The sequence below is a fragment of the Pinus tabuliformis genome, chromosome 2_2 (assembly GCF_031772625.1).
Source record: "Pinus tabuliformis cultivar Carrire ecotype Pingquan chromosome 2_2, CPIR1, whole genome shotgun sequence".
Taxonomy (NCBI): domain Eukaryota; kingdom Viridiplantae; phylum Streptophyta; class Pinopsida; order Pinales; family Pinaceae; genus Pinus; species Pinus tabuliformis.
The window spans coordinates 245,816,144-245,838,076 of record NC_142300.1 but is presented as its reverse complement, the minus strand read 5'-3'; the positions used below and the strand labels follow the sequence as shown (position 1 = coordinate 245,838,076).

Sequence of the window (21,933 nt, the reverse complement as noted above, 5' to 3'; positions counted from 1 at the left end):
ATATGTCATTTCATTGCTCCAATGACCAATATAAACCCATGCGCTGTTTTATTTAATCATGACAGTCAATTTGGCTTTGCGCACTTAAAAATAAACTCAATTCTTCGAACATAAGTGCACACTTTGTTTTTAAAGACCCATTCCCTTCATGCATCAAACTGAAATGCGACTGTTTGATCATAAAACGCATGGACAGGTGTAGTTTAGGCTCAGCGAACTACATGTTTTCAAGACTTCACTCAAACTTTTCATTCATTACTTCCAACATGCAGTCAAACCGTAATAAACATTTTATTGCGTGGAGAACCGGAATCACAGCTAACAACTCATTCCTCGTGCATTATTTGTGCAAGCAAACTTCACTGTGCAATTAATCTGAAGATGTCATCATGTAAGCAATCAACTTTACTATGCAAACACTCTGTTTTATCTAATAAACTCGGTGATTGCATGGAGAATTTAAATCGATTACCTGGCTGTGATGAACTGTAGTGATTTCCTCTGCAACGTGGCTCAATTAACCTGCGTTCCTCCTCATACTACAGATTTTCTGGAATTTGTTGGCTTATCGTGTAATCAAGACAATTTCAATTTAAAATCTTCTCTCGACATTTCAAAACAAGAAGGCAACATGTGGCAGCGTATCTCAAAATCTACAGGTGGCAGAGGATTTTATGCATACGAGATCTGGAACATAAAATCTGGGATTCTTTGCATAAATTACGGCTTGGGATTATCTCCATTAATTTACCTACACGGTCTCAACTATTTTTATCCTTACCTCCTCTGTCAAAATGTTTTGCTTCTCGCACCTATCGTCTTTCCTGAGCTCCTCAACGACTGTGATGGCAACAAATTCATGATTTTGAGCTACAAAATGGCAGAGTTATTTTGAGTAACGCACAGGGTTTATGTCAAAACGTTTTTACTTGTTGACTGTAGTTGTAGCTTTTGTTAAAACGTTTTACTTCCCACAAGGTTTTTTCCAAAACGTTTTTACCATTTACTGTTGTCTGGTACGCCGTGCATAACCATCAAACTGATAATTGGAACCGTGTTTAAATATTTTCATTGTTAAATATTTTCATTGTGTTGTATGAACGCAAGTGGCTGCACAATAGCAAAACGTAGAGCTGCTGTGAGTTGTAGAGAATTACGTAGAGCTACAGTTCAGAATAATATTTTTCATGGCCATGAATGTTTTACTACAGCTCCAACGTTGTTCTACAGCTCATGGGGTTTCAGAACTGCTTAATTCTCTGAGCTTCAAATGCATATTTGACTGTTATATTATTTGGTTGTTGTCCTTTTGACTGATATGCCGTGTATAGTTTCCATTGGGCTGCTGAATAGAACTGTTTATACCATGTTGTCGCCACCATCTCATATTTGAATTCATCTTTGAAGCCATCCTTCTATTCTGTAAAAAAAAATGCGTTTAGCAACCAGCAAAATAGTTTTTGAATAGATTTTGACTATTTTTCACATGCAGCGATGTCTTTCACTTGCGTACTTGTGGTTGCTTATGTTTCACTGTGTGTACTCTCTTACTACGTTCTTGTCATTCCATTTGCCATCCTTATTACGCTGCCCACATTCTTTAACATTTCATCTTTCAATCATAACCACCCTCATTACACTGCCCATACTTTAGTTTGTTTGCATCATAATTCCATGGCCTTCGTTGCATTGTATTTCCACCATATGAACCATGTACTCATAAATCATTTCGATTTAATGGCTTCCATAATGTGCATGTGTGCTATTTACTGCAATGTATTTCCATAAGTCTGCGATGATAATAGCCTTACCCCATCATATTACCATATACTTGCCACCGTATCGTATTGCATGCATATATTACTAATAGCATTTCTTCTTATGCGCCATAATAAGGTTAAATTGTGTTGATTTGTATTCTTTACAATATGCAAATCTCTTATATCTCCTATATTGTTTTAATATTGTTTTAATTTTAAAATGACCATTCAGGTCATATTTAAAATTACTTCCATGGGACTAACGCTTGCTTTGTTTGTGCAGGTTCAACTTTTTAAATCCTCACTTTGATCCCTTTTGCTTTACGGAAACATACTTAGGGTTAGGGTTAGGAAATGAATATGGAATATATGAAGGGAATGTAGGATGCACATAGGTAAATGTAGAATGTTTTTAAGGTTATGGAATGTTAGGGTTATGGAATGAATAGAATATAGGATTAGGTCTAAGATAATGGGTATAAGATGAGGAAAATGTATAAAATATGCATTCAGGTATTAACTCAATTTTAACAAAGTCTAAAAATTTCTACAAAAATTTGAATTTACAAGAGCAAAATTGTGCACTTACTATTCTTGTACTTCCCTGTAGTATTGGATGAATGTTGTTGTTCTTTAACAATATTGGATGAAGTTGTCTTGATCGAATATCGTAGATAGATAGAAACATAGAGCTTATTTATGCTTCATGTTCTAGCATCCTTCATTGATTCTGGTCCATTGATTGTTGATGTCGTTCAGGTCCCTCTGCAATTGATTCATGATAACTCAGGTCCCTTTTGTCATGTACATTTTTATGCAATATATACATGTTTTTTCTAACATTTCAGGTCCCTCTGCAATTGATTTCAAACATATTTCAGGTCCCAACTGCCAACAATACAAGTTCCGTCGTCAATGCAGCTGCATAACTAAGTTTCTTTTTGTGAACCTTCCCCCTTGCTGATGGGAAGACTTGTCCTCAAGTCTTCTTTATTCTGGAGGATGATTCCTGCAAACTCAAACTGAAGAAATGGTAAAACAAAATAGAGAATTCATATTGGCCAAGCTGGTTGGTTTTCCAATATGAATTCGAGTTTGTATTGTGCCACTTTCGTGGATTTTCACAACCAAACTCCTTTATTATTTTTGATCTTTTTCTATTTTTTCTTTTCTAGATGGAGGTGGGGTGTAATGGAGTAGGGAAGTATGAAAGCTTATGAAAATAGGTTATATTGAAGTCATGATGTAGTAGTAAGTCTGGACTTCAACATGCTTGGTCATGGAGCTTAACATACAATATGGATGATGAACAATATGAATTCAAATCATGAACAAATGATGATGATCAAAATATGAGTTCAATATGAAAGGCTTCTTTAAAAATTGATGTGACTTGACATGGTACTGAACTTGACTGCTTCTTCTGATGATTGTCTTCATGTCTTTTTTCCTTGATCTCGATCATGTTGTAGGGTTTGGTGGTGTTGTTGGTCAACATTGAAGAGCAAGCTTCAAGAGTTGGAGTTCCATCGAATGAACTCAACATCAAGTGAATTTTCACTTTGCTTTGACTTGAACATTTGTATTCATATTCTGGAATATGAATTTGACTTTTGAAAATTACTTCATCCATGGAGTTCACTCCTTCATTCTTCCTATGACCTGCAAAAACATAGCACTTGCCTGCAATACAACATTAGATGATGGAGGAAGAGAGGTGTACAGTCTCTCTTCTTCCAATATATATGTAAATCATTACAAGCATTGCTTAGAAAACAAGTCCAAATATGATATACAAACAAAATACATTTATTTACCCCTTTGAGGAATGGTGGCCAGGGTAGACCTCCTAGCGGTATTTTGTTTACAAAATATTTGTTTTATATCCAATTAGAGTGATTCCAAAGCCAAGTTGAAGTGAATTCATATGGATACCTCCTGTATAAACAGGTTTTCAAAATGATTTAAAATGATATGGTAAAAATTATAAGGAGTGCCATGTTTGATAGAGCTGCTTGTTAATTTTTAATTAGACCAACAGTCACTATTTGAAGCGTAACTTCTTTGATAAAGATCAGATCAATGTGATTCCACTTGGATATTAAATTAGATTCATTTTTTTATTTCCAATAGAAACATGTTTTAAAAATTCTTAGGCTTGATATCACAAAATTGGTGATGAACAGGCCTAGGAGGCATAGTTTTACTATATTGTTTTGAAGACATGCAGTCATTAAATGTGGCATAACTTTTTCATTTCACCTCCAAATGGGATGATTCAAATTGTGTCTTAAACTAGACTTGAATATATATCTCCCATATAAATAGGTTTTGAAAAGAAGATGATTTGGTATTTCAAATATGCCAATGAACAGTCAAGACCTAGAATTGTCACCATGCATATTTTTGACAAGCAGTTAGTATTTCAAGAATAAATTTTTCATATGATACCTGATTGAAGTGATTCAAATTGATTTGGAAACTAGATTCCAAGGGCTATCTTCCCTATGAATTTCAGATAAAAATGTTTCCATTAGACACTTCAAATATAGGCTATTCTAACTCTGTCCTCAACATTTCACTTGAGATCTAGTTTTGATTTTGATCACATTTTTATTTGTGATATAAATTGAAAACTTCAAAATGGATTCCAAAACTAGATTTCAATAGATATGTAAAATAAACCATGATTTCAAAATGATCCTATATGACTACCCAAAATAGGCTTTCTCTTACTGCATTTTGCCATGTAGTCCTTTCAAATGAATATTGAACAATGATTTGAAGAAATTGTTTGAAACAAATTTATTATGGAAGTCTTATTGTGAATTCATTATACTTGTTTATTTATTCTATTCTATCCTATTCTATTTTAGAAAAATAATTCATTCTCTCAAGTATAAGAGAATTTCCAGTGCATCCATTTTCGTAACAAGATCATAAGTAAACTCATATCCAAATTTGAAAAATATACTTTAATGAATGTTTGGACATGCAAATTTATTTTATCATAAAGATTTGATGAGAAAGAATGTTGAGGAATGGAGTAGTGTTGTAGCCTATTCTTTAACATCATCTTTTTAGATCTTGTTGTTGAAAATGGATTTTGTAGTTATTTTTTGCTTTATGTTTTTGTTGGGGGGTTTTGTTTTGGAAACCTAATTTTAGGATCTCTATTTCTAGGCATAAAGAAACATAACTAAGAGAAATGTATCTCAACTAAATTTTTAGTGTTTTTGTTTATCTTCTATTTGACTATGCTGATAATTACCTCCCCGGAAACGGCGCCAAAATGTTGGGCTAATTTATTAACATAAATTAACACAAGTATTTAATTATCAATCCAGGTTTGTAAAACTTGGAGGCAAATCTATTGTATATGGACATCAGATATAATCAAGTTTAGAAGATAAAATTTGAAGAATTAAGGAAGTATATATTACAAATATAAACCTATTTTAACAATTTCTACTTCATTTACGTAATATATGAGGGAAGAGGCTCCTAACTTAGGAAAACCAGGTTGTCCTTCCCTACAATACTACTTTCATGAAGATAAATCTAAGAGCACTAATTAACAATGGTTTATGATGCAGAAGATGTAGAAGAAGATTCTCCTAACTAAGGAGGTCCAGATTGTCCTTCTTCACAATCCTACTATATCACAATCACCATTGCTTCAAACCAGAAATGCAGAAATAACTTCAAATGAGAAATGGAGAATGAAATTCAGTTTTAGTTGAAGATCAAATAGAAGGAGAATTTAACTTAAATTCCTTTGTGTCCCTTCATATGTAGATTAGAATTAAACCAATATTCATTCAGCAATCATCACACATCTAAATACATTTGAAACAAAAACTAGTCTATGAAAACTATGAAAATTGAACCAAGAAGTGTACTTAGCTTGGTGTGGGGGCCCTCCACCCTTGCCTTGCACACTTGAAGAAATCTCAGCTACAGCAACTTTAGTAAATCAACCAAGCATGAACAACAAATTGGAATGAAACAAGTTCTTCAAATTAGCTCCCAACTCCAATTATATAAAAGTTACATACAAATTCCATTACAAAAGCCATCAAAGTCTTGGCTTTAAATAGAGGTTTAATGAAACAAACTGATCTATATTATCTCTAACACTCATATCTACTCATATCCACCTATCTAAGTCGAACTCATCCAATTCATCCCAAGAAATATGGTCAATCCCATAAATTCTCAAAACTGCCCTATTTCCTAGGGATTTTATGGTGATTAGTCATGTTTGACCAGCCTTGACTGAGCCTAATAAAGCTTGTTCTGGCCGAACCAAGTGGAGTTAGCTTAGTCCTATTTCCCAAGCTATCCATCCATGCATCAAACTCGAGCCCAAGTGTCCTGCAAACATGTCATCCACATAGCTATTATGGGAATTTCTGATTCAGTCCAAAATTGCACTTGAAACTCAATTTTCATAAAAACTTCTAGAAATTGCAAAATTAAAATTAAACACCTGAATATCCATAAAATACATCAAAATGAGATGGATGTGATGGAAAATGGATGGAAAATATAAGGATTAAGTAGGTTTCCCTAAGCAAAATAGACCAAAACTAAGGGCCAACAGACACTTATTGGAGGCTGAGTTGCAACGCTGGGGTGAGACAATCACTCATTTAGGAGACTACTCGCACTTACATTCACCAAGCCAACAATCAAGTACATATATATGATTAGATTCTAGTTGAACAAAATCCTAGAATATAGGATTGAAAACAAAGAATAACTAATTAGGACAATCAGTCCAAACAAAACTCTAGCGACACATAGCAAATTCTAATAATAGTAGATTCTAGATTTCTCCATTAGTTTGAAAATAGCTTCCATCAATTCCTACCAATCTGGGAGAAAAAAAATTACCAAAAAAAGTTGAATTTATGGAATTATTAACTTGCTTCTATACTTATATAGTTTATTAAGGCTATAAACACTTCAAAACTTATCCTAGCATTATATATTTTCTTATTTAATTATTATTAAAACATTTTATATGCTATGGTTTAATACATATTGATGCATTTTTTTTTGTAAGCTAGATGGTAATATTTGTATTAGAAAAAACTGAGTTTACATAGATAACAAAATTGTCCCAAGTGTGGCAACTTTCAAGATAATATACTAACCATAACTTGTTCCCAGTTATCCATAACTAGCCAAAAGAAAGTACAAAATAGCATATTAACTAGATAACCCTTCAAAAATTCCATAAAATGGATGTGTTGGGCTTGACAAAAGAGAAACCAGAAGTATCTATAGTCTAATATTCCATAAAAGTCCCATGCCTGCATGGTAGAGATAAACAAAGCATAGCCCAAAAGAGACTAAGCACATAAATATTAATCTAAAACAATAACTGGAGAGATTGCACTTGAGTTGACTTGAGATATTTTTTCAATTAGTGTGTTAATCACAGTTGCATACTTTATAGCAATAAGAGTATCAAGATGCTAGATGCTAGTGAATTGAATGCTTTATAGCAATAAGAGTAGTGAGATGCTAAATGCTTTAGAGCAATAAGAGAAATGATATGCTTTGTAATTTAGTATAAAAGAGAAAAAAAATTACTAACAAAAAAAATCAAATTTATCCCTTTATTAACTTGCTTCTATACTTATATAATTCAATAAAACTATAAAGACTTTAAAACTTATCTTAAAATTATATAAAATTATCCTAACATTATATATTTTCTTTAATAATTATTAAAATATTCTTTTATGTTACAGTTGATGACAATACCATTTAATTGCACCTAGAGTACTAAAGAACTCTATAATTTAGTATAGAGTAGGAAAACAATTATCCACACAAATTGAATTTATCCATGTAAAAATTAATACAATATAATTTATTGAAATTATTTTCATATTAAAATTTTTATAATTATAAACAAAAATTATACCATTATAAACACCATATGGTAAGAATCCTTCGCTGCATCAATTTATTCAATTACTTTCAATCCAATCATATGGAGTATTATAAAATATTATTTTTCTATTTGAGATCGAATCGTGCTTAATTTTATAAGATACTCTTTTTCTATTCTGAATAAGATTGAAGGGAAGGGGAAGTTCAAATATCACATATGGTACAAGGGAAGGCCCATAATCACCCACCATTCCACCAAATCCCAAACATCAAAGTTGATCCACTTGATGTTGAAGAGGTAACTACATCTATTATGAGATGGACTCATTATTGGAATTTTAGAAATTTGTTTTTCAATATTTTATTTTATATTGTATTACTTAAAATTTATTTTTGTTGATTATTAAAATTATTGGTAATTAAAATTATTTTTTTAATTTAAAAATATGAATGATATTTATTTTATAAATAAAATGAAGTTATTTATAATATTCAGTGGAGGACTATTATAATGAAAATTAATTCTTTTTAATTTTTTTTTTTTAAATTTAATTAACCAGTATAAAATACGATAGAATAATGATTCATTTTTATCTTAATAAAACGATAAATACCAAAAAAATAATGAACTAAAATTAGTTATAATCTTAAACTCAAAGAGAGAAAAAACATAATTCAAGCTTGGAGTTAAGTATTAGATTGTTGAGGTTTCTCTTTGATCTTCGATTCCATATTCAAAATTGTAGAGGCCACATATTTCTTGGTTGTCTAGTTCCTAGTGTTGGGTTGGACTCTGTGAACTCCCCCATCCTACTGCTTTGTTGCCTCCTCATGAACCTAGGACACTTCAATCTCCAGACCAAACACACCTTTGCAAATAGCCTCAAATTTCTCTTAAAAGTATTGATAATGGATATGATCAATTATAAAGCTAGTGAAAAACATGTGCTTTATATGAAAGGCTCTAGGGAAAATTTTTAAAACCAAATTATACCCCAACTAATTTTCCTAGTTTATTTTCCAAAAAATGGTTCACAAACTGCCATTTTATATGTGCAAATTTTATAACATAAAGAATTTTACTCTAAATATTTTATTAAAATATCATCAAACATTTTATGATTAGAATTTTAAGAAATATTAAAGATTGCCAAGTTTTCTACACTTCAAAATAAGTATGGATCTTTAAAATTTTCCTTACATCACTCTTACCCAAGGCATAAACAAAGAAACACATTCATTACATTGGAAATAGAGATTTGGTATGAGATGGCAAGTTGTCATGGTTGCTAAGTGTTAGTCTCAATTAATGTCCCAAGGCATAAACAAAGAAACAAATTCATTACATTAGAAATTGGGTGGCAAGTTATCATGTGGGTTAGTCTCAATTAGTGCCAATAGCTCAATATTTGTGATGACTGAATCTCAATCATCATTATTAGGTTCTTGTAGTTTTTCAATTTTAGATATTACAAGTATTAATGTTGGGAACATGTTGATTCATTATACACATTAAGATAACCTATTCTATTTAATCTCTCTATCAGATTACTTTATCAACTTATTAATATGGTCAATTTAATCTAAAGCTTTGGAATGGTAAACAATAAACAAAGAAGGCGTTAAGTTAATACTCACTCATGGTGCACAAGGTTCCTCTCTAGCATTTTCATAATAGTTCTTTAGATCAACCATCTCCATCTTACTATATAATTAGACAATAATATTCAAATACAAATCTACATTAATTATGTTTTCAAACTAGGAAAAATATTCAATAAATATGTCATCCTTTCTTCTTCCATAAGCAAAAGAAAATTCCTATTTTGATGAAGCTTGAACTTATATAATACAAAGAAGTTCATTTCCATAAAAGTTGGCTTCTAAGAAATGGATATGATAGAAATTAATTACAAAAGTATTGAATCCACTCTAAGAAAATTCATATTTGATGAAGCTTGAACTTATATAATACAAAGAAGTTCATTTCCATAAAAGTTGGCTTCTAAAAAATGGATATGATAGAAATTAATTACAAAAATATTGAATCCACTCTAAGAAAACTTGGCAATAAGTTAAAACTAAAACATAGGTTTGAACATTTTATTATGATTTCAACAAAAACAATTAAGCATCTAAATTCTAATGTGAACAAGTCTCTCATTTTACATATAAGCCACTCATTACTAAATACCATGGATTTTTTTATTATTATTATTATAATAACAAGGTTCTATAGAATGCAGAACCCAAAACCCCATGTTCTTTGATTTAGTTCTTCACAATTTTGTTATGTTATCTATCAAGCATATGCCTAATGTATAATTATTTATAAGAGATAAATATGTAGTAATTTGTCATTTTTTTTACAATTCTTTATTTAAATTGACAAGCTCATTATATTTCAAATTACTCGGAATTTTAGATGAACATTGTTAAACAAAGTTAGGATTAATTCACACATGTCAAAAAGACTTGGGAAAATGTAAAACTATGAACATATAAAATTGATTTTGTAATATTTTTATATAAATTTAAAAAAATTACATTGAAAATAATTACTAAAACAACTCAATTTTTAACATATATATATATATATATATATATATATATATATATATAATTGGTGCACATATTGTATTCCACAATCCAATATGAAATAAATGTGTGATTAGGTAATGTTAATATCAATATGCATTGACCAATATAATATTGAAAAAATCAATCACATTGTTAATTCATGTATACAACACATCAAATACAATGTAACATTAAAATATCAATTAAATAAACAACTCCCTCCTCCTCCTTTGAAGATAATTACTAAAACAACTCAATTTTTAACACTTTTACCATTATATATATATATATATATATATATATGGTGCAAATATTGTATTCTACAATCCAATATGAAATAAATGTGTGATTAGGTAATGTTAATATCAATATGCATTGACCAATATAATATTGAAAAAAGTAATCACATTGTTAAATCCATGTATGCGACACATCAAATATAATGAAACATTAAAATATCAATTCTCCTCCTCCTCCTCCTCCTCCTCCTCTTCCTCCTTTTTTTTTCAGGACGAAAAAGCTGAATATTATATTATATGAGAAATATAAGAGTTCAAATATTTACATCTGAAAAAGACCCATAGAATTTAGTCAAAATGGGATCAGCATGGGAGAAATCCAGCTATATGATAAGATTATCAAGCTGTGACAAAATGATCTGGGGGATCAAATAATACCTTCCTCCTCCTCCTTCTTTACCATAAAAAAGTTAGTATTTTAATAAATTCGATCTCTCTCAGCATTTGATGAATTCAAGATCATACTAAATTTACATTAATAAATTATAACAAAATAGTTCTATTCTATTTATATATTTTACCCAAAATTACAAACATGCAAACCCAACTAAATCATTAAATTAAAAACCATTATTAAATTTTAAACCATTAAGATTTTTTGTATTTTTTTTCCCAAAGGGAAAAAAACTTGTAATTTTATTCAACTTTTAAAAAGGAACAAAATTACATTTTGTATATGCTAACCACATTAAGTAAGAGTAGCCTCTTGACTTATGTGCATAAGAAAAAACTTAGAAAATAACAAAAACTTGTGAAGTTAAGTGTGGTAGTAATCACTTAACTTCTCTTTCTTTCCTTTCTTTTTTGGACCTTTTATTGGAAGCTTGTATAAACTGAGGGGGCGGGCGGGGGGGTGGACATTAAATTTTCTATTTACTTTTATTTTAAATATTTGTCTGAACCATTAAATGTGAAAAATGGCACCTTATAAACAATAGATTTAAATATAAACAACATGTAAAATGTAAACCATAATATAAAAATCAACGCACAAATTCAACACATGTGGACACCATATATAAGTGGAAACCCATAAAGGGAAAAAACCATGAATTTGTTATTGTTGTGATGCAAAGACAATCTCCTACTTCCTCCATTACATCATCGTTTGGAGGCTCCAACCTCTCTGCTATTCTACAAGCTACAACTTGTTGAGAAGCTCCAACTCCCGCTTGCATAAATTTTCTGTAGACTACAATGCACGGGTGGTTCCTACCTCAACAGGCTCCAACCTATTTTTTTTCAAGGTACAACTTGAAAGGAGACTACAATCCCATAATACATAAAAAAAAATATAATGTGTTGGCTTACCTAGACAATAATTTTGCATACCTCCATCTTTGTTTCATCTTCTTCTCCTCAAATCTGCTTCACATATGCTTCACATGTGCCAAATAACTCACGAACAACAACTCAACTCTTCCACATACTCTCTAACCTCTCTAACCATTTAGTCTTCCAAAATCACATGTTTTTATAAAGACAATTTTTTGTTTGTTAGTATTCCGTGCAATAATCTAAAATGAACAATCTTGCCTCTTTACATTCCAAGGTTGTCTCTTTGTTTTCAAACTCTTTCAACTTTTGAATATTAAAAATACATAAAATGAATTTCAAAACATGCATTAATCTAATCCACCTTTAAAAATTACAACAACCAAAGTCCTCTTGCATCACAACATTTTAAGAACCAATAATCAACCTTTAATCAACTTTTAGTCATCTTTACACAATGCACAAATAAACCTTCAAATCAACCTTAAAATCTACAACATAGCATTTGCCATTGTTGTTGCCTTGTAACATAACATTTTTCATTTCCATTGCCTTGCACTACAACTTTTTCACGTATCTTTACTACTATGTCATCATTAGCTAATCAACATCTAGGCCATAAGCAACATATATGTTCTGCTGCAACCTCAACAAGTTTTGCAATCATAGCATCACAACATTATAACATATGCAAGCAACATAAGGGTTTCTTCACTTCAGCAACATAAGTACTTCAAACACCCTTTACAACATACCTTGTTGCTCTGCAACCATAACAACCAAGCCATCAACACAAACATATCAAGCATACCTTGCACCCAAACATAACAAGCATATCGTGTTGCTCCTTTGCCATTAATGACAACAATTGCGACACTTTTTGTGATCCCCGTGAGTTGGAGTCGACTAGAACCGTTGCCAAATCAATTCTAGTTATCTTTGGTGGGAGTTCTTTGTTTGAATCTAAACTTTTAAATATATGAACTCTCTTTGTGCCCATCGTCCTATTCTCTTTGTGTGACACATTTTTATGTTTTTCTAGTTCATGGATCTCTTTTGATTTTGTACCATTATGCTTGTGGGTTGCATTTCCATTCTGGACTAGAGCATCCCCTTCTTGGTTTGGAGGGTTCTCTGTGATTTCTTCTTCTTTCTCTGTGAGGTAGGGAGAAGAAGGCTACCATCCATTTTATTTGTGATCCTACCCCTTTCTATTTTTTGTGTTATTTTTTGCCTATGGGCATGTGTTCTACAAGTGTCATGTTTGGTAACATGATCAACATTTGAATGTCGTATGTTCATAATCTAGAATTTGGGTCCACTATAAGTTTTTTATGTCTCAACTGAAGGTGATCAGGTAGACCTTTAATTATGTCTATTTCCACACAGATTCTGACAAAGATAAATAATCCTTTCTTCATTCTTTGAGATCCATCTTTTCGAATGACCCTAGGGTGTTCCCAATTTCCTCTAGAACCTTGTGGTTGCAAAAAGGAAGGGATAGATTTCGTGGCCTCACCCATACTGGAATTGTTGAGACTACCATTGTTATGGCATCAAAATATGGGAACTAAGGGGTAATGAAGAGTCCTGCATTTCCCCAAAACCAAGGCCCTTCTTTCAATGTTCTCTCCACATCTTCCTGGGTATCGAACTGAACAATAAAGAAACCTTATGAGCGAAAGTATATGTCACAGTTCTTGGTCTAGGTTGTGAAAGCCCACTGATGAAAAGCATCAGATCTAGGCTAAAAACCATTGAATCTACAAATCAATGCTCTAGAATGAAGGACATAAAAAAGTTAATTACCTTTGTCAGATTTATCTCCATGGCTGGCGCTTTTTGCTGTTGTTCAAAAATGTAAGGTCTAGAATTGTATTGTGGCAGGTCCGATGGATTAGAGCCTTCACCCAGCACAACATCCTTGTAGGAAATAAAGCCTCCTGGGTTTTTGGCTCATGACGCACCCCCTTGTAGCCTTAGATTCAAGCCAATGGCGGGATTTCTTGAGACATTGTAACCATGCAGCTGAAAATGATCTTGTAGCTACTTCCCTTCATAAAGGAGACCCTATATATCTACAGGATATCCCAATTGTTTCTCTATCTGTTGCCTGAGATCTGTCACATAATTCGAACATGAAACCCCAAAAAGGAAGGATTTCCCATGAATATCCTTAGTAAAATTTTGAAAATTCGCCCCATAATTCAAACCTTCGAACCCTTCACCAAATCCATATCGATTAGGGTATATGGTTTTATCTTGTAGATTTGCTACATTCTGTGGGTTGTCCAAATTGTGTGAGCCAGTATCTGGGCTTGCGGCCCAATACAAACTTGGTAGTGGGATGAAATAGGCCTAATTTGTAGCAACAATAGAAAGTGGGCCAAAAAATCCAAATCTCAAAACAAAAAATGAGCCCTCGCTGTCATGAGCGACATTAACCCTAAAAGCAATGGAATGGGATTGCTAGAGCACAAAGTCGTGTGACTGCATATGAGATCTTTGGCTTGCTAGGTCAAGAGATTAGGGTTAGCCGTTGCGGCAATGACAACAACAAAAGACCTATGTTGCCACAATCCTAGGATAACTTCATTTGAAAGAGATTCATGCCTGCCATATGTTGAAACCATGACACTGTCTTGTTTAAGAAGTTCAAAAATATCAAGGTTATCCTCTACACTATCCAACCCAAAGGCCTCGTCATTAACCATGTCTAGGCCTACCTCGACCTACTCAATGCCACCAACTTCTTGCAAATATTTGGTAGTCACGACGCAAACCCTAAAAGCCATTGTTTCTCCTCGTATTGCAAACATTAAGCTTTTATTTTAAAAAGCTACCCTTTCAAATTAGAATTTGAAAAAACACATTATAAATATTGATGTATTTATAAACAACAAAATATCTAGTGAGAAACATTTTGCTCGGCAAGTTCCAACATCATTCCCGTTTATAAGGAAAGAAAGAAATATAGGGTAAGTTGCAACCCCATAAGACAATGGGTTTGTTATGTGGATGGATGGGATGGGGCGAATTTGGATATGGAAATAAGGTTTTATTTTTCCCGTGCTTTGCTTTCCTTAATAGAAAGAAACGCATTAAAATGTTGTTATAGGTACATGTTCTTGGATTCTTTCTTGTCTATATATATACTTTAAAGTGTGTAATTTAGGAGTTAAATTTTGTTTTAATTTTTATGTTTTGTTTTTGTTTTTTTACCTTCTGAGAATGCTATTTTTTTAATTATTTATTCAAATTTTATAAAATAAAGATATTAGATATCATTTTTGGGCTAAGTGTATAAACTAAGTGATTAAGCCATGATGATATTCATGAACATTAGTGTCAACTAATCAAATTTCTCATGATTCTGAGCAGTCCACATAACACTCATTGCATCAAGTAATGCTTATAGGGGTGAAGAAGTGGGGTTGATGCTCGTGAAATAAATCACATAACATCAATCATCACCTTTAGGGCTTGCATTTGATAGATTCCTTTAGCTCAAGCATGCTTAATTATGGATTTTTCTCCATAATAAAGTCCACTTAACTTGTTACCCCATTTGCAAGACCTTGGCATGTATTCTTCCATATAAGCTATTCAATTAAAACTCTCTTCATCCTTTTCTATTAAACATGGGGCATTAATAGTACAATTGTTGGGTTGTGTTATATTCTTTCCACAACTAGCTCCCCTAGTTAACCGAGGGGGTTAGAGGGGGGTGGAGCCCCCTCTTCGTTGGGCCGATTGCGCAGTCGGGGGGGTCATAGGGGGTTTGAGGGGGGCGGGTAGCCCCCCTTTACAGGGTCCAAAGTAGTGCCCCGGGAAAAAAAAATTTGGACCCTATATTAGGTGGGGCGAACCTACCTATGGTTTTGTGCATGGTTTTCGCACATTGTTTTAGGCGCGATGGTTTTCGATACATGGTATTGGATGCTTCAACATGTATATATATATGTATTGTAACATTGAAAGGAACATAATGCAAAATCAAGCTGGTAGTCCCGGTTTTAGGATCCAGGAGAAAATCTCTAGTATATGTGTTTTATGTGTTATGTTTTCGCATTGTTTATTTTCTATGTTTTAAGAATTCATATGCAGGTAATTTCTGTACGGGGTTAAAACCTACAACAATATATTGAATATTATTATTAGAATTAAGTGTAAAGCCCCATACTTAAATAAAATTTGGATCAAACGTGCTTAATTATGGAGTTTTCTCTACACTCAAGTCCATTTAACTTCTTACCCCATTTACAAAGTCTTAGCAAGTATTATGCCATACTAACTATTTAATGAAAACTTAGTTCACTTTTTTCATTTAACCATGAGACTTTTTATGAACTATTCACTTAAAGTTGTCTTCACTTTTTTCATTTAAGCATGGGGCTTTATATGAACTATTCACTCTAAACTCTCTTCACTTTTTCATTTAACCATGAGGTTTTATATATTTTTTTAATTTAAACATAAGGCTTTGGTTGTGCAATATATTAGATATCATTTTTAGAATTGAATGCTAAAACACCATACTTAAATAAAGATATTTTAAATTTAAATTGTCAAAATTATCTTAAAACTATATAAAATCTTTTAAAAAATGTTTTTTTTTACCAAATATCACTCAACACTTTAAATTAAAATTACTTAAGGTAAAAAACTTTCACTACAATCTTATATTTAATCCACATTGATAATATGATTATCTTCGGATTAATCACATTATTCAAATTAACCTTATTTACTTAAATTAAACACATTGATGGGTGATCTGATGTAATTGAGAAAGGGTTATTTCACCTAGTCCATTACTTTCCTTGTACCCTACAACATCTTTGGAGCAAACTAATTTCTTATTTAACACCCCAATATCTCCCTCCCTCCTACCTAACCGCCCACCCAACCTGTTCCTTTCCTCGTCTCATTTCCCTTCACCCATCGTTGCTGTTGCGATGTAACAGTCAAGGTTGGATGGCACGGGTCCTAATAACAATACAATGAAACTCGTCCAACTCATCTCAGAACTAAACTCAGAACTAATGACAATAGCCAGAGCTGCCAGTGGCTGGAATTTTGCCTTTGTATTTGTCTCTGTGCTCTGTACACTGGCCTCGGCCTCGTCCTCATGCAAGGGCCGTCGTTGTGGGAGAGATGTGTTCCCTGCTTTAATGAGCAAGAAGCCATGGGAACTTAATTTTTTAAGCAGTAACAGGGGAGCCCGAGAGTTCCCCGACTGGGAATGGAAATATGCATCCAATAACTTTCTGAAATGCAGGGTATGGCAGGAAGAAGAAACAATTTACTCGCCACTGAGCTGCCCATATCACTATTACTGCACCAACAGTAATCACCCGGGCAGCTACCCCGCCATTGCTGACTGGTTTGCCCTGGCTCTGGCAGCAGCCTCGTTCTTGTTTTTGGGCGCCGTGGCTTTATGGGAGTCCAGAGGCAGCATCTTCGGTCGGGTCTTCAACAAGATCACTGCCAGATACTGGCTGCCATCCGGCCCCCTGATCCTTCCCCTGACTCTTCTTCCCCTGGCCCAAGGTCACAGGATCGATTCTCTATTCCCTCTATCCTACATCGCTCCCGCCTGGCTCCAGCTTCTGCATATCTCAGCTCTGGGGAACTTGGGGTCTTACGAGGAGCTTTTTGCAGGGCGAATCCCTGTTAAAAATCGAGTGAATGCCCTGGTTTTTGAAGTTTCCATGGTTTCCGGGATCGTGCATGCTAGTCTTTATGTGGACTCTGTGGCGATGCCTTATTTTACAGGCCTGGATGCCTTTATGTCTTCGTCCCTCTCTGGGATTTGCACGTCCTGTATTTGCAGGAGGGAGCCCCTTGTAGCAGGAGGGGCCTTTTGGCCTGGGGCCTGGTCATATGGAAGCTTCGTTGTGGCATCGGTATTGTTGCTCCGGCTGGGTTTTGGGTTCTTGCAGTATAATTGGAAATGGAACAGATTTATCAGAGAGATTTTGAATTTTGGGGGACTGGTTATGGAATTCATGGGGTGGATGGTGACTGTGTGGGAGGTGATGCAGCTGTTAAATGTAAGAATTCCTTCAGGGCAGAAAGGGGTGCCATATTCATTTGTGATTTGCCCTCTCACCTTCATGCTCATGTTTGTCCTCTCCAAAATGTTTTGGGTGACCATCAAAGCTAATAATAAGAATGCCATCTGAACCTGGTAAGGGAAATTTCTCGTCATTGCTTGCCTGGTTAGAGAAACCCGGGAGAAAGAAGCACAATGACAAAGCAATCAATTCATTGTATTACAAATTTAATACAATTCTATATTACATTGTATTACAAATTTAATACAATTCTATGCATCAAAGTGCCAAATGCGTTCATTGTTTGTTGGCTTGAATGCTAAGTTCGGCCCACAAAATAATAATAATAATAATAATAATTTTGAAAAAAATTAGAGTTTATTTTAATAATATTAACTTTTTTACCTAATTAAAACTAATAATTAATATATCATAATATTTTGAATTTGGTGACAAAGATGTAAGATTTTTAAGGGAATGAATATCTACCACGGTCACCCATTTTGTACTTCAAGGTCACACTAAGTGAGAGTCAGGTTCATCTGTAGCTGGCGACACTAATGGTTAATGCAGATTATGTTTTGATATGTTGTGTTATTACTAGGCTAGAGCAGGTTAGGTTGTGTCAATCTTCAACCTAATGTAACTATTTCAAACCAACTTTTGATTGGAAGTTAGCCTTTCCAATCTCAGAGGGCTTTCTCAATATACTTAAAAATTTGTCTATGATAAGCTCAAAAATATAGATGGCTAACTCTGGTTTTCTATGTGATTTTGCAGGTGAAAGAGTGTGAGGAAAGCCACCATTGGGCATGGAGTCAATTAAAGAAAATTAATAACAAACAACACTGTTTTGTGGAAGTTGAGGCATTTTTGGTTTACTAATGTGAATATGGATATTTACAGTAATCACAACAAATTGAAGAAAGTTGGAGCAATATAACATTGAATTCCAAGTAATCAAATAAGCTATGAAAATTGATAACAATATAGAAGCATGATAGGATGGAACTGAGACCAAAAATGAATCTCAGGTTAAAACAGAGTATTGTTGCAAATTGTATTTCTATTAACTGAAAAGTATACAAAAGTGGTGTCCTCACATCATCGATCCCCCCTCTTTAAAGTCAAGAAACCACCCATATATAAAGTGAGACTTCTTTACAAAATCTGCGACCTGGGCTAGATTCGATCAACAATTAAGAGATTTAATCCTATTTGATTAATAAAACATTGAGCCTTCATAGAGATTCTCTATTTTAATAGAGTTTGAATACAAATGAGAGTCGCCTAAACAAAATCTATCTAACAATTACAATTATTTAGGAAAATAAAATTGTTTGTAATGTGGCATTGTATTTGTAGAAATTTAGAACATTTGGCCCTTTGAATGTGCAATGTTGTTTTATGATTAAAACGTGCTTGAAAGTGTTCTTGTTGTCCCACTGTGTCTCACTGTCTTATTTTCTCTGCATTCTGTTTGATGACCATGTTGTTGGATATACGCCGAAAAACAACCTCATTATCCTTTGAGTAGAAGCGGAATGGGCACTTTAATGCTCGTTGATCTGGGTCATTGTTCCGGGTTGATTCAATCTGGGCCTATTGTTATTGCAATCGCAATACAGGGGAAGGCCTTTTAACATTGATTTATGGTAATTCCTTGATTTTTCGGAGTAACGGTTTATAGAACGCATCACATAAAATATCGCATCCGGAAAGTTCTCGCACATTGCAATTGCAAGTCGAAAGGACTTCGAGGAGCAGGAACTTATGACTATGCGATTCCCGATTGCTATATCGCAATCGACAGGAGAAAGACTTATCACAATCGCCGGGGTCTATCGAATTCGGCAGGTGGAACAGATATCACAATCGACAAGATGGAGGATAATGGGACTTGGATATGACAATCAACAGAGAATTTTGCGATATGTGATATCGATGAAGGACTTGCGATATGCGATATTGGCGACGGATGGATTTATCGCAATTGGCGGGAGAAGGACTTTATCGCAATCGGCAGGAATATGATATCACAATCAGTGGGAATACGATATCTCAATCACAAAAGGAAAAGGGTGATGGGTGGAGATGTATTGCAAAGGAAAAAAGAGAAGGGCCGATAGCGATATGGTTTGCAGGTCCTAGACCTTTACAAGGAATGTGGCATGTTTTTATTAATGTTTTAAAGTATTTCAAAGGGGAATGGGGAAATACGACTAGAGTTGGAAATGGATTAATGCGGCTAGAGTTGGAATATTAATAAATGAATGGAAATGGCTAGAGTTTTTAAAAACAAATGATGAAATGAGATGGGTGAAAGAAATGGGTTTTAGAGAATTTCTCAAAAACAATTTAAATTGGACCTGCTCATCTTCCTTAAATCTCTAAATGTAAGCACAACAACCTCTTTCAGAAAAGCAATAGATAGATGTAAAAAGAAATGGTAAAAAACCTTATCTCAAATAACTAATCAAACTAAAAGTTATTTCTAGGAGTTATCATGGATAACATGTTGTTTCATCATGGCACTTAAAGTTATGGAAACTAGCTTGGTATTGGCAAGCCTCCAAAGGGTTCTATCATCGCACTTGGCAATGAATGTTAGAGTTTATGTCAAGGCTTTTGCCTAGAGATCTGTCGCACTTCATTCCTTTCTTAATTGGATTCCACTCACTGTTTGCTTCATCCATTTTTTGGAATGGCTCGTTAACTCATCTTGTTTGTGGCTTTATCTACGGTGGCTCCTTGCTATGGTCTTGGTAGCAAAATACAAGGGGGATCCTATTGTGGCACTTTCTAGGAGTGTGTTGCCTTTTATTGTCCTTGTGGCTTAGAGACATCCCAACAATAGGAAACATAACCCTTATTGTCGTCATCTTACCTATGCTAAGCATGAAGCAACATCCTCAACAAGCATCTATCAAAATTGTACTTCTCCTGCAGCTAAGGTAGGCATTGAGTCGATCAAAGTTAAAGCCTACTTGGAGAGGGATTTTCTTCCATATATTTAGATTCGAGGCGAGTTTCCCCACCAAGTTTCCGATACAAGCATCTTCAGAACTTGGGATACCAAATACTTTAAGGAAATTGACTTATATTGGAAGATAAAAACCATTGTGAGTGAGGTATTGGTGGAGCACAATGAGGAATATCAGGTCATCCTACTCCATTTAGATGAACTACAACTTCAAATTAAAGAGTTAAATCACAAAATTTCAGCTCAAGCCCAATCAATGTTGGACTTCGACATTCTTGCATTAGCAAGTACCTATGTCCAAGGCTTATATTTCAGTGATAAATCTTCCTTGCTTTAAGTTTCTTCATGCTTATGCCCCTTTTTAGCTTTTTGTTTAGTTTAATCATATTAGGAAGCATTGCCTCTCATATCACTGGACATAGGATTTTAAGAAATTTATATTTAGGCATTGAACTTCTTAGTTATGCTTTTTGGACTAATAATATATCACAAATGTTATGAATAAAAAGATTATTTTTACTATTAGTTTAGTTTTCCTGGTGGCAAACAAGCAACACAACTTATGTACTATTTTGCATTTTTCAATTAATATATAAATTTTCACTTAACTTATAACCAAAAAAATACTAGTAACAATAATAATAAACAAAAACATAGATTATTATAATAATAATAAAACATGAATTTAGAACATTTTTCAATGTTATAAGGTATTACCTAACTAGTAAACACCCATGTGCTTGACTATGCATTTATTTGGTTCACTTAGAAAATAATACGATGCATTTTATTATCTAATATAGATATCATTTGATTTAAATCATTAATTGTGTTATTTATGATGACTTGTTCGTGGAGTGAAATGTAAGTATGTCTTAAGATTTCAAAGATAACAAGGTTGTAGCAATTAATCTTATTTATTGAACCTATTTGATTGTCAATTTTTTTTAGTTAAAAAAAAATGGAAATAAAATCCCCAATGTGGGTGGGAGACGCGGATGAGCAAGGTGTTGGGGGGCAAGCCCGCCACCCCACCACCTCAAGAAGCATTTAAGAGGTAGGGTGGC

General features: G+C 33.5%; 1 protein-coding gene across 1 annotated transcript; it reads left to right on the top strand.

The window, feature by feature from the left end:
- Positions 1 to 16,736: 16,736 nt before the first annotated feature.
- On the top strand, positions 16,737 to 18,153 carry LOC149192198 (uncharacterized). The gene has a single exon (XM_089406333.1). It carries the CDS (start codon positions 16,828 to 16,830, stop codon positions 18,010 to 18,012), a length of 1,185 nt encoding a protein of 394 aa, XP_089262459.1. The 5' UTR covers positions 16,737 to 16,827; the 3' UTR covers positions 18,013 to 18,153.
- Positions 18,154 to 21,933: the final 3,780 nt, after the last annotated feature.